The sequence below is a fragment of the Arachis hypogaea genome, chromosome 20 (assembly GCF_003086295.3).
Source record: "Arachis hypogaea cultivar Tifrunner chromosome 20, arahy.Tifrunner.gnm2.J5K5, whole genome shotgun sequence".
Taxonomy (NCBI): Eukaryota; Viridiplantae; Streptophyta; class Magnoliopsida; order Fabales; family Fabaceae; genus Arachis; species Arachis hypogaea.
In genome coordinates, this window is record NC_092055.1 from 8,921,642 (window position 1) to 8,936,441 (window position 14,800).

General features: G+C 32.0%; 1 protein-coding gene across 1 annotated transcript; it reads left to right on the forward strand.

Annotated features, from left to right (window-relative positions):
* The first annotated feature begins 7,876 nt into the window (after positions 1-7,876).
* Positions 7,877-9,963, forward strand: LOC112784603 (protein kinase PINOID 2). The gene is made up of 2 exons (XM_025827871.2): positions 7,877-8,898; positions 8,993-9,963. The coding sequence occupies exons 1-2, from the start codon at positions 8,261-8,263 to the stop codon at positions 9,867-9,869; spliced, it is 1,515 nt and encodes a 504-aa protein (XP_025683656.1). The 5' UTR covers positions 7,877-8,260; the 3' UTR covers positions 9,870-9,963.
* The last annotated feature ends 4,837 nt before the right edge of the window (positions 9,964-14,800 follow it).

Consider the following 14,800-nt stretch of genomic DNA (forward strand, 5'->3'; position numbering starts at 1 on the left):
GTTTATTCATGATTAAAAAGAAGAAATAAGAACAATCAAATTGATCCTGCACTTTGCAGAGTGTCAATCACAAAGTGTGTTGCAGGAGAATATTAACAACAATTTGACCAAGATGCCAAGTCTAGACTCTAAAGTCTAGATACTCAACTTGTTGCCTACATGTAAATTATAAAATTTCAACTATCGTTATGGAATTCAAAAGGCTATCTATGCAGGTAACGCCACTTGTTTTATGAAATAAATAAATGAAATAAACGCAAGAGAGAATCTCTCAAGTGGGCTGAAGTTTAATTTTAGGCCACTAGTTCTTAACCGTGAAGGCCTAGATTCTTTTTCAGGGCCTTCAAATGTTTATGGTCCAGCGTTCTGCCTTTCCATGACTATGGTTACTGGTTTGGTCGTGGGCGAAAAGCCACCCTATTCTTGTGGCTTTGCCTATTAGTGGATATGAATCGGTTTTTGTGTGTAATGCAGGTGTTTATTGTAATTAAAAAGAAAAGTTCCCCCCTAAGATTTAATCAAAAAGAATAAATACACCATTAAGATATTTCCTAGAACGGCAACCCAAAAAATAATAATACTTCCTACCATAGTTTAGTAGATTTAAAAAAAAAAAAAAATTAGTTCTCACCTACTAGCATGTAACTTCTTACCAAGATTTCTATTTCATCCGGCTTCCGTAATAGCTGTCAAATACAGAGAGGGGAGGGTGGATTTGGCTATATTGTTTTGTCGTTGTAGCATTATTGTCCCTAAAGGTTACAGGTATGGGTAGTATATGGAACTTTGATGCATGAACATCATTGTCCATGAACTATCACGGTCAGAGAATCAGTTTTAGACTTTTCACAAGAGGTTAAAAGGAAATAGTAAAATTCTTTACGAAAGTGATATTTATTAGACTCTTATATTATCAACCCTATCATGTTAGACCTATCAAATAAGGTCAGCTTATCATTTTACGCTCCAGTCATTTAAGATGATAAGTCTTTTTTTTTTTTTTTGGTTGAAGTTAGTTAGGAAAGAGCACCACAACATTAGATTAAATTAAAGAGTAAAGTATCGTTTTTGTCCTCAATGTTTGGGGTAAATTCTATTTGTGTCCCTAACATTTAAATCGTTTTATTTGTATCTTTATAAAAGTGATTCAATGTTATCCTGCCGTCAATTACACATCATGAGCACTTTAGTTTGAGTTTTAAAAATCTCTTGAAGTTATAATACAAATGCCTGGGATAGAATCGATGATCTACTCCGAAAAATAGCTCATCAAATGTTGAAACTAATTCCTACAACATTTACATAATTCACTTTTTTAGGGACATAATTGAATCTAAACACAAATAGTAGGTATAATATTAAAATTGAACACATCCAAGTGAGACCTAATTGAGAATGAATACATCCAAGTGAGAATAATTGAAAAATATAATCTGATTTGTTAGTATAATTGATAGTAGGATAACATTGAATCACTTTTATAAACGTTAAGGATACAAATAGGACGATTTAAACGTTAGGAACACAAATAGAACTTACCCCAAACGTTGGGGACAAAAACGATACTTTACTTTAAATTAAATAAAGGATAAAGTATTTTTTTTATTTAATCAAGTCTAATCAAGTTGGTCTAACATAATTAAAATCAGTTATGACTAGCATTATTCTTAGTCTTATTATTTAACCTGGTTGGACTTGATTCATTAAAAGATTCGGATGTGTATCATTATTCTTTTTTGTCGGGTTAACGGTTAAATTAATTTCTAAAAGATGAGACATTTTGTAAATTTATTCCTGAAAAATTTTATCAATTAAATTAGTCTTTTAAAGATCACAAATGAATCATTTTTGTCCTTCCGTCACTCAATTAATAGTTTTCATCAATGATTGATGATATAAAAAATTAACCTAATAGTATATATGATACCTAACATGTCTAATTGGACGATGAATAAATATGTTTATAAAAATCTATCAATTTAATATATTTTCCCAATTATATTAACCGTAATCCTAATATAACCTAACGACACTAAAGTGATAAATTGTAATAAATATGTATATGCTAGGTGTCATGTATAATGTGAGTTAACGTTCCATATCATCAATCATTTACGAAAACTATTAATTAAGTGACTGAAGGACGAAAATGATTAATTTATTATTTTTGAATGACCAATTTGATTGATAAAATTTTTAAAGATGAATTTAAAGAACGAGCTATTTTTAGGAATTAATTTGACTATTAACTCATTTTTTGTCCCAAAATTTTACAATTTTTTTCAAAATATTCATAACGTTAAATCTCACAAATTTGTCCTAACTCTTTCAATTTATTCATTTTTGTCCCTAACATTTTGATTTGTATCAAAATTATCCCTAAAAATTTACAATTTTATCCCTAATATCTTGCATAGAATTAACATCAAGAATAATTTTAACACAAATAAAAAATATTAAAAAAAAATTATATACAACTAAGTGTTAAGAATATTTAAAAAAAAAAAATCATCAATATTAAAGATAAAAAAAGAACTTTACCCTTAAATAAATAATGACTATTCGTGAAAATAATAGTTGCGAAGATAGTTTGATATATTTACTAACTTTGACATGACACGTGGCAAGTAGCCACTTTCACTATTTTATTTTCTTAAGGTTTTATATCTGCTGAATTTCCAACTAAGTTTGACTTGGAATTTTTTCATGGAAGCTAATGTGTAGGATATTTGTGATTGCATAAAATAAAAGTCTTTAATTCCATTAAAAAAGAAAAAAAGGGAAAAAGAAAGAAACTAAATAGTTCACTAAGCTAATTACAAATATAATGTTGGATATAGATGTACATGCAACTGAAAAGCATTGATGTAGTTCAATTCAAAAGAGAAACATTATGAGAGAGGGAGGAGTAGAAATTAGTTGTGTTTGGACCCCATGATTCAGAAGCTGCCATGCCCATGATGTTATGTCTGAGACAAGAACAAATCAAGATCGCATAACGGCATAAGGTTGCCATTGCTGTTTTCCCCAATTCCCGGGTACGTGTCCTTCTACAATTCCTTCACTTTTCACTGAAATTTATGCTCTCCCCATTATATTATACACATGTAATTAGTTTAGCATTTATAATAAGGTGCTGATTATGCCACATTCATTTAAATTGTGCTGCTTGGTTCATACATGTTATTCTGGTTTTTATATGATACATTATCTTGCCAGATTGGCCACACTTTGTTCAGTGCATGCTCCAAATTATTGAAGAAGAGGAGTGGAACTCTGATACACACTCTGCTCTTAAGATATGCTGAACTTGTTTCTTTCTTCTGCATGCGTCATCCTTGCTTTAATTTGCTCTCATCTTATTCCAATTCATCATCTCATTAAATTAACCACATTCTGCCAAGTGCATGCCAATACATTTGATCAGAGGGTATATCTCAGATTCCTGTGTACAAATCAAGTACAATCCCACTTCATATAGTATAGCAGCTTTATCAAATTAAATACGTCTCATTAGTGATTACCTCTTTATTTTTATTCACAGGTCAAAAGTTATTATCAATCTCACTCTAATACTCATCCATTTCCCATCTTCCATGAACCAAGGTTCCGGTAGAAATTTAAATAGTTCAAAAATTTAAATAATAAAATAATATATTATGTATAAAATATATAATCTTTTAAAATAAATCGATTAACCAATTTTTCAATTAATTCGCTCTCAAACAGTTTTATCTTATAAAGGTTAAATTGACTAATTCAGTCCGATTCTTAGATAGGGGTGGCAATGGGTAGGGTAGGGTAGGGTTTGGATCTAACCCTAATCCTATCCGCAGGTTGAGAATATTCCAACCCTAACTCTACCCGCTCTTAACCCGCGAGTATCCGACCCTACCCGCAGGTTATAAAAAATATATAACATTATTATATAAATGGATGATAATTTAAAATAAAACTGATTTTTATGTAAAAAAAGATATTAAATTATCAATTAATGATTTTCTTTTAGTGGTTAAAGATATTTTACATTTAGTGAGAGGTCTTTGGTTCAACATCTACTTAAAACATATTTTTATATAAATATATAACATAAACATATATAGAGTGCGGGTTGGTCGGGTAGGGTTGAGGCTCAACCCTCACCCTACCCGACCCGCACGAAAACTCTACCCGCGCCCTACCCTACCCGCTGCGGATCGGGTTGGCAACCCTACCCGATCGGGTGGGGTCGGATTAGATACCCGTGGGTAGGATACATATTGCAACCCCTATTCTTAGTACCATAAAAAACAACAACATCAAGTTTCAAAACCTAAGAAGAGTTCAAATCAATAGATTAAGTGAAAAAAAAAAAAACAATAACTTATCAAAGACTACATCTTTTATTACTTAAAATATGACCCAACATGCATCCAAGTCCAGAGCAAGGCAGTAAGTACATCACTTGTCTATTCAATATGAATGACATTTATTTGTTGTGTTTAACTTTTGTCCCAATTTGATTGCGGGTTCGTTTCCTTTATACAATAAAAACAAGAAGACATCATAAAAGGGTGGTGGGGTGTAGAGTGATGGCACTTTTGAAGGGTTGGGGAGAAGTATGTTATGGACCTTTGAGTCTTCCTATATATTTGCCACTCTGAATCACTGCAAAATTAAAATCATCATTCAGTTCTTGCTGCCTCAAATTGTAACCAAAAGGACAAGATCTTGCAGATAACAAAAATAAAGTCCAACAAATTCTAAAAACTACATTAATAGAGCTACATGTATGGAATAATGATTAGAGTTATTGGCTTTATGTGAAATTCATGAAGCAAGAATTCAAAGTAAGATAATCCACCAAGTAGGAAACAAGATTTGTGTTGCCATTGAATAATCAATGCCACAAAATATATACATGATGCATCCAATTCCAATTCAAAATTAATCCATCCTCAAAATATTTTGCATGAATAAGTTGTGCTTGAATTCCTCTCTTTTAGATAATTACTTTCCCTGCCTGTTCATGTGATCAAATTATTATTAATTTAATGGAAATGAAAATGTGAAAGAAAAAGAGTGTATATTTTATGGGTCCACAAGATCAGCATAATGAAATGGGATATATGTGACAGCTAGTAGTAGTGTATGTACTCTACTCTAGGGGGAAACAAAAAAAAAAAAGATACATAAGACTTAGGAAGAGATAACTCTTTGTTTGACTGATGTATAAAGTTTTAAAAGCGAGGAATATGATGCAGCCAAGCCTCCCTAAAATACTAACAAAGTTAGATTTAATAATTAACACTCATCACATTGAAGTTAGCTAGTTTCTCTTGAAGCTAATAAACTAGGATATACATTCTTCAAATATGATGACATACATAGACACATTATTATAAACACATCAGGTAAACTATAAAAAATATATCTAAATTATTTTGTAATTGATAAGAATATCTTTAATTTTTATTATCAACAAAAATATTTTTAAATTATTTTAAAACGTATTATGAATTAAGACATTTTACGTTAATAAAAAAGAACGATATGACAATTTAGACTCTAACATTAATGACTGAGTCATGTCATATTTTTTTTAATAGATAAAAAATAACAAAATTCAAAAATATTTTTGTCAACATCAAATGATTCGAGTCCATTTTTTTGTGATTTACTCAAAATATTATTCTACACCAATTTTTAGGTTAAAAACACAAAATTTAAGAGAGTAAATTATAGGAATATATATCAGCAACTACATTGACAAGTACTACATATATACATCATCAAATAGCATCACATACACTAAGTATATACAAATACAAGAGATATATAGATATGTATATAATTGGAGAGGTGGTGGGCGCAAGTATGGACCCAAGAAAAGTGACCAAAGACAGGTCCCCTACATTCATAATTAGTTCACATGCATAGCAAGAATATCATAAATCATAAATTAACATCACTACTCTACTACTACTACTCCGTACCGTAATTTCTTATGCATATACTCATCATCATTCATACGTAGACACATAAGCTATATTACTAACTCTACTTTAATTTCCAACCCCCCATTTCAAATTGAGGTGGTGAATTCAATTTGGAACACGGGTTCTTCGTGCATCCTCATTCCTAGCTGCTATATACCATTTATTTAATTTTTTCAATATATGATGGAGTATTAGACAAGAAGAACCAGGTATCTCTATGATCAATATATGGCAGAGTTTACGATGTCGTTTGCATGCTGCTCCTGCTTTCTATGCTTTGTTATTCGAATAATAAATAGAAAAAGAAAAGAAATTATTCTTGATATGCGGTTTACATAAGCTTTAAACACAAAGAGAGCTTGCTTTTGACCAATTCACTTTTAAAAGCTTCGGTTTATAATAAAATTAACTAATTAATTACTAGTTTATATATCCTTTTACTAATTACTTTGGACTGAAGTAATTTATATATCTGTAATGCACCCAAAAAGATCATTTTTGACAATCATTTACCAAATATGAATTGAAGGTGAACAGTGGATACTAAAATAAGAGAGAGAATAATTTGTAGGCATAACACTATCTATTATTACCAAATATTTTATTATGTACTTCTCTCTGCTCTTTCTATATATAATACGGTGCACTCCATAATGATGTCTTCCTAAAAGTGTTTCTGGACTTGTTCTACCAATGGCAAGGTTAGCCAGGAAATGTCATATATGTAACATCCATCAATATGCTTCTCAACTCCTAAAATTAGCTTTCCAGCACATTCTTGATGAATAACATTAGCCTGTAGAGAGAAAAATATTAGAAGATCATTAGAGTTTATTATTATTTTTAGTCATTGACAACAATATATTTTAATCTATATTTTTTGTTAATTGTTTGTCAAAAATAATAAATTTTAATAGCCTTTTAGTATTTCTCTTGTAAAAACAGAATGAAAATTTGTATATGTATGAACTAGTTCTATATAATTTATTTTTATGTTTCAACAACTTTATCTGTGAAAAGTTTTTAATGATAAATTGATAATTTCATCAGCATATACGTTTGCATCCCCGAAATGTGGTTATAGAATATGTTTGGATGGAGAAGTTTGGAGATAGAAGAATAAAGAATCGTTTGAAGCATACCTCAATTAAAGAGACATATATAGAGAACGATAAATATTCATTTAGCAAGAAAAATATATATAATATTAGAATTGATGGGCGTTACTTTTTGGAAAACCGCTTTAGAGAGAACAAGAACTAGTGGGTTCGTCAGCAATTGGCCTGACTGCCTGAGACTAAGAGCATGCCTCAAACAAAAGAAAGAAAGAAAGAAAACCAAAAGCTTTTAGTTACTTCATATATCCCTTTTTGGCTGTCTCTATTTTCTATACAAATCCGAAGAAGAAGAATTAAACGTGAGGACTATCCAAAAAATGCCTTGATACCCCTCTTCCCACCACTCCTTCCTAAACAAAATATTATTTCATTTCAATAAAGAATGAAGTAGAAATAAAAACATTTTCCACGGCTCCCATAAAAATCTAAAGATTCATTTAAGGCTAAACGTTATTACCTGCCGCAGAAAATAATAATAATTTTTAATGAAACAAAATTTTCTTAATTAGGATCAATATGTTGCTGCCCGTGTAGCCTCTCATTCAGTAAAAGATTCTTTTAATTTTAATTATATCTAAGACAGATGTCAATTTATTTTCCTATGAATAAACGCTATCAGAAAAACTAATTAATTACACCGGAAAAAAAAAATTAAGGATGTATATTTGTTCGAGTGAAATGTATGAATGATAATTAATAAAAGTGTCACTTTTTGATACCGAAAGAAACATGGGCTCTCTAATGTGTTCAATATACTGTACACAGACTTAATGACATTTCAAGTTAGTAAAAGCAGACACTCCTTTTGTAAACTTTTGTTTTGTTGTACGTGATCCTGTTAGCTAGTTTGAATTAATAATAAACTTCATTCTTATACTAAATATAATTCTTAAAAATTATAGAAAAAAGGTAAACAATTTTGAAAATATTAGAAAGAATCCTAGTAATATTGTGAAAATTTATTATAAAGAAATAGTAATGATAATAAAGAGTTAGTTGATGTATTATATTGATTCTTATTCCAGGTCACATTTTATTTGATGTGTGGCATGTGCAAGATTTGAATGGCAACAAAATTAAAGTGAAGGGTTGGTTGTGCGTATAAAATGTGAAGCCCACACCCACACACACTTCCATAACACATATGTTACCTTAGAACACACCATGGCTACCACCATCATCACCACACCCTCAAGAGATAATAATAATGAACCTGACTACGACAGCAGCTCCTCCTCCGTCACCACCACCACCACCCTCCCTGAATCCACCCGCAGCTGGATGAGCAACCTCAGCTTCAGCAGCCTCCGCCGCCAGAGCTCCGTCTCCGTTTTCTCGTCGTCCTCCGCCATCACAGACACCCCTTTGTTTCTGACTTCTTCTTCTCTCCAAAGCAAGCCGCACAAGGCAAACCAAGTTGCATGGGAGGCCATGCAGCGGCTCCTCAGCCACCACGGGCGCGTGGGGCTGGACCACTTCCGGTTGCTGAGGCGGCTGGGGAGCGGCGACATAGGGAACGTGTACCTTTGCCAGATAAGGAACCCGGTGGTGGGGCTTCCGCAGTGCTTCTACGCCATGAAGGTTGTGGACAGAGAAGCACTTGCCATAAGGAAGAAGCTTCATAGAGCGGAGATGGAGAAGGAGATTCTTGGAATGCTTGATCACCCTTTCTTGCCAACTTTGTACACTCAGTTTGAAGCTTCTCATTACTCTTGCTTGCTCATGGAGTTCTGCCCCGGCGGCGACTTGTACGCCGCTCGCCAACGCCAGCCCGGGAAGCGCTTCTCCATTGCTTCCGCTAAGTAAGCACTTTCTCTCTCTTATTACATGTTTTAACTAAATCATATTTAATATATGCATGATAGAATGGTGCTAATTAAGTTAAGAAATTGATAGATTCTATGGAGCGGAGACACTTTTGGCGGTAGAATATCTTCACATGATGGGGATAGTGTACAGGGATTTGAAGCCGGAGAACGTTCTGGTGAGGGAAGACGGCCACATAATGCTATCGGATTTCGATCTCTCTCTCAAATGCGACGTCGTTCCCAAGCTCCTAAGGACAAAAACCACCACCAGATTGGAACGCACCATTAAGTCCACAAAGACCAGATCCTGCGCCACCGCACCCATCCAGCCAGTACTCTCATGCTTCTCACTATCTTCATCAAGAAACAAGAAACGTTCCCCGACCGTTACAACCGTCATAACAGAAAACGCTAACCAAGTTGAAGAACTCGATCCAGAGCTCGTAGCGGAGCCAATAGAAGCAAGGTCGAAATCGTTCGTGGGAACGCACGAGTATTTGGCGCCGGAAGTGATCTTAGGTCAAGGCCATGGCAGCGCCGTGGATTGGTGGACTTTCGGAGTGTTCTTGTATGAGATGTTGTACGGAAGAACGCCGTTCAAAGGCGAGAATAATGAGAAGACGCTGTTGAATATTCTCAAGATGCCATTGGTTTTTCCAAGGATTGCGGTTACTAGTAGCAAGGAGTATGAGGAGATGGTGAAGGTTCAAGATCTTATAAGCAAGCTTTTGGTCAAGAATCCAAACAAGAGGATTGGCAGTTGCATGGGTTCTCTTGAGATTAAGAGGCATGACTTCTTTAAGCCTCTTAATTGGGCTTTGATTAGGTCTATTAAGCCACCCGAGGTGCCTAATCATATCAATAATAACATCCTTAGGAGTAGGGTTTTCATGCCTAGTAGATTAACCAAGAAAGAAAGAGATCAACCCTATAAGCTTAGTCATCATCATTTTCAATACTTCTAAGAATGTAAATACTTTAGCTCAACTTTTCTCACCACATATATATCTGTTTCTTCCTTATCATCAACATAGCTCTTCCTTTTCTTCTTATTAAAAATTCTATTCAAGACGAATTCAAATTTTATTTAAAAATTTATCATTAATAAATAAATAGAATTTAAATCTTAATATTTATTTAAGGAGATTAGTGAGACAATCAATATATGCTTGGTTATAAGATTAATTATTACTAGTATTATTGTATGAATGACCAAGGGCACTATGCATTGAACTTACAATTTATTCACTCATTATAATGATATTAATAATGTCTCAACCAATAAATTATCGGGTAGTTGAGGACTTGTAGGTATAAAAAAGTGTGATCCCCATATGTACCCAAAGGAAAAGTGGGATCACATAATTGTCCTAATGTGACTCCCATGAAAGCTTATATGAATTCATGTGATGACAATAATTACACTTCTCATTGACGATAAAATTGAAGGAAGAAAAGAAAAGGGAGGAGAAATTAAAAAAGAAAAAGAAACTTTTAGTTAGTTTAACAATATTTTTATGTATAGAACATTGTATACTTTATATTTTCCCTTATGGCTGTGTTCATATCTGCGCATTCGTATGTCCTTTTCACCGAACGAAGGAAAGGAACAGAAAGTACATGGTTCCTGAGCTACTTTATCTACTCATTCTTTTTGGTAAACTGTGGTATTTATCTATTAGTCATTATAATAAGAATTTAAGATTCTAAAAGCTCATTTGCGGTTATGATTGCTCATATTTTACGGTTGAGAAATGTACTTAAACAAAAGCTTACTCTAATCAAGGGTAATGAATATCTAGCAATTGGTTAATAATAATAAAAGTTGAGAGGAGATTTGGGAATTGTGTTGCTAAGTGTAATGATGAGGTAAGAGAAGGGAACAAAAGGACTGTAGGCTGTGTGGACCATATACTTTTTTAGGAGAACGTTTGATAACAAAAAAAAAAAAAAAATAGAGGTGAGCACGAATTCGTTTGATTCGAGTATAGGATGAAAATAGAATCGAATCAATTGAATTATAATTGGTTCAGTTTGGTTTGAATTTATATTCTTTTGTGTATGTATTCGAATCAAACTAAATCGATTAAAAACGGATTGGTTCGGTTCAGATAATTGAATACCCGATGAAACAGAAATTCATAAAAAAAATAAAATATTTTTTTTTGAAAATTCTGTAAGTACAATAAACATATAAAATCAATAGAAATAATCTAAACATGTTAAACACCAAATATATTAAAAACTAAACACATTAAAATCTAAACATATTAGACATTAAAATCCAAAAATGTTAAACACCAAACACATTAAAATCCAAATACAAAAATGTAATAGAAATAATCCTTCGAAGGAACAATCTTTTAAAGTCTTCACTAAATAATCCTTCATTAAAAGGCATATATATATATTTTAAATTTTATTTTTTTTTATTTAATTAATGCATAGTCGAGTACACGGGTTGGTTTGGGTTCCGCAATCCCAAAATCGTTATCCAAACTAATTACTAGAAAGAACCATTGGTTTAATTTGGTTCGGATTGGACCGATTACCCGTTGATTCCAAAACTAATTTAATTGGTTTGATTCGGATTCGAACGAGTAATCGGATATGCACTATTTGTGCTCACTCCTAAAAAATATTAATAAAATATAGTCATTATTTATTTTATCTAACATTCATTAATTATTACGATAATTAATAAAATATTAAATAAGACAAATTTTGATAGTTTTTTTTTTTTTTTTTTTTTCTAGTATTACCGTACTTTTTAATATAGTAAAAAATCATAGCAATTTTTTGTTTTTTATTGTTTAATCTTACTGACATAGAAACTAGAGGGAAACCAATCAAGATGCACAAGGAATCCTTTTCTTACCTAAAGACTAAAGTATCTATAAATAAATCATAGTCATTGTTAGTGTGTATATAGGTTATGAGAATAAAATTCTCATACGAAAATACGAAAATGTATTTATATTATAGTCATTTGATTAATTTAAGTAACTGAAAATAAATATGATTAATAAATGATATATAAGTAATATATTTAATATAATTATTAAATTTATGAAAAAAATATATTTAATAGTTATTATATTTATAGTTATTATTTTTTATTTTTATTAGACACATTTAATTTTAATAATTTAAATTAATTTAATAACTATAAATATATTTTCACATTTTTATATAAAAATTTTATTCTTATCCGATATATATATAATCCAAAGTTCAAGTTCTGGTCCTTTCTTCCATGAGAGAGCCAGCATAATAATGAAACTCTCATTAGTTAGGTAGTATTTATAATGACTTATCTTTTAAATAAGAGTAATATTATATACACAATTTTTTTTTTAATTAAGTTCAACCAATTTAATTTAACATAACAAAAATTAATTATAATTAGTATTATTTTAAATTTTATTATTTAACTTAGTTGGACTTAATTCATAAAAGTATTTAAATGTATAGTATTACTCCTTAAATAATTTCCTAAATCCAATAAAATTATGGTTTAAAATTTACTTGATGATGACAAAACAGAATATAGCACACTAAACTAATTAGTATTAAACTTGTAAATGTATTTTAGTATAGAGTTTTTTCCTTAAAGAAAATTATTGAGAAAGGGTAAGGTAAAAAAGGTGATCGTATAGAAAATAAAAACTAACACCACCGACTACTATCCCTTTAACTCAAATATATATGGCAGTTCAACTTTCTCCCACCATAAAAGAGAGGTTTCTAATTTGAAGATCATGATCTGTGTCATTTAAGTGATAAACTTTTGTCATATATCTCTAAAGGGAAGACAGAATAAGTCACCATTAGATTTAGGGGATTGTAATGGAGTACAATATTAATAGGAAAGGATCAGCTTTAAGCTTTTATCATGACTCTCATCTCATACACTTCTTTAAACACATATATGAGCTGTAACATGTATGTGTCCAAGTAGTCAGGTACTCATCTCACTTTTTTCTCATTTTCTTTTTCTTTCTTTATTTGTGCTATGAAGGGATTCAACACTCAAGAGTCTATTATGGGTTAGAGTTGTTAATGACTATTACATACATATGATGCATACTTGATAATGCTGAATCATAATTATATATTTTCTTTTGAATAATTATTCATATTATTAATATAAAAATTATATATATATATAAAATAAATTTATTTATGCTGATGATACATACATTAAAATTATATAAATATATATATTAAATCTATAAATATATTTTAATTCACAAATTGATCGGTACTAATTTATTAAATATACTTAAATATTTTTATTGATAAAAAGTTTTAATATAATAGTCAATAACTTTTTCATGAATATTTAACTTAACAATAATTTAAACCAAAGAAAGTACTTAAATAACAATCTGAATTCTGTTTTCTATAGTAGATCTTTTAAGTCTTTAATTTTGACTAATACCGGAAGGGTAAAGATCTCGTCGTATTAACTAAGAGAGTAAGAGAGCATAAAAGCCTCACAGAGGAGTATTACAAGAACCATTGAGTGCTAATAGCAATGAAACAGTATAAAGAAGACAAGAAAAAGCATAATCAATACTATAAGCAAAGTCTCCTAAGTAGTGTTAAGGGAAGAGGAAATTATTGTTACTCATCCATTGTCAAAACAACACCTGAATGATGGAAAAGAAGAGGAATAAGAAAGCAATATTCAAAAGGGAAAATAAGTTAGAGAAGAATTTTCAGAAAGAGAGAACAATACCACTCAACGCTGCCACACATAGCCTTTCCAACCTTCTATTTAAGGTTCTCTCTCTCATGCCTTTCTCACTATCCTTTTGTTGCAAATCAATTGCCATCTGTCCTGCCTCATTAACTAACTCTTTTCCTGGTGATAACGGTTTGTCATTTTGGACACAACTATCACCATTACTTGCCTCAGTCCTCCTTCTACTATTTTTCTTCATTACATTACCTCCCTCTCTAAGCATAACCTTGCCCTCAAGGTTAAATTGAGGAAAAGCACTAGTAATATCTGCAACAGATTCCCAAGTTACCTCTGCTGCCTGGCTTGGACCCCAGCGGATCTTCACTTGGGGTTCCTCGTGCCCATTTTTCATAACCATTCTGCTGTCCAAGACCTCAGAAGGCTGGAGAACCGGCCCAATCTCCAACGTCTGTAGTGGAAAAGGAAGATACTGGTCCTGGTTTTTACCCCTAAATGGTTTCAGAGCTGAAATATGGAATACATCATGTATCTGGGCCTCTGGCAGTAAATTTAGCTTATAGGCAACTTCATTAATTTTTCTGCCAATTTGAAACGGACCGAAGTAGCGCATACCAAGCTTCTGAGTCTCCCGTAGAGCGACTGAATGTTGCCGATACGGTTGTAGCCTAACTAACACCCAATCTCCCTCCTTGAAAGTAACATGTCAGCGTCTTCGGTCAGTGAAATCCTTCATGAATTGTTGTGAGCGGGCCAAGTTGCGCTTCAGCTGCTCGATAGTGCGATCGCGTTCCAATAAAATGTCTTGCAAGGATTGATCATCCCGAGAAGACACTTCATACCGAATCAGTAAAGGGGGATCCCGACCATAAAGGGCCTTATACGGCAACATCTTAATGCTACTGTGAAACGATGTGTTGTACCAAAATTAAGTTCAAGGAACTAAGTCCTTCCACTTGCTTGGGTTGTCGAAACAAAAGCATCTAAGGTGCATTTCCAGAGTTTTGTTAACAACTTTGCTTTGGCCATCGGTTTGAGGATGATACGCAGAGCTCATAACTAACTCAGTGCCCTGTAACTTGAATAGATACTGCCAAAATTTGCTGATGAAAATGCGATCTCGGTCTGAAACTATGGAGTTAGGAACCCATGCAATTTAACCACATTTCCTATGAAAGCTTCAACCAC

Bases quoted from the DNA above. Each gene is read 5' to 3' on its own strand.
- LOC112784603 (XM_025827871.2), top strand. From the start codon at position 8,261: ATGGCTACCACCATCATCACCACACCCTCAAGAGATAATAATAATGAA. The intron at 8,899-8,992 runs GTAAGCACTTTC...AGAAATTGATAG, and splicing joins TTCTCCATTGCTTCCGCTAA to ATTCTATGGAGCGGAGACAC.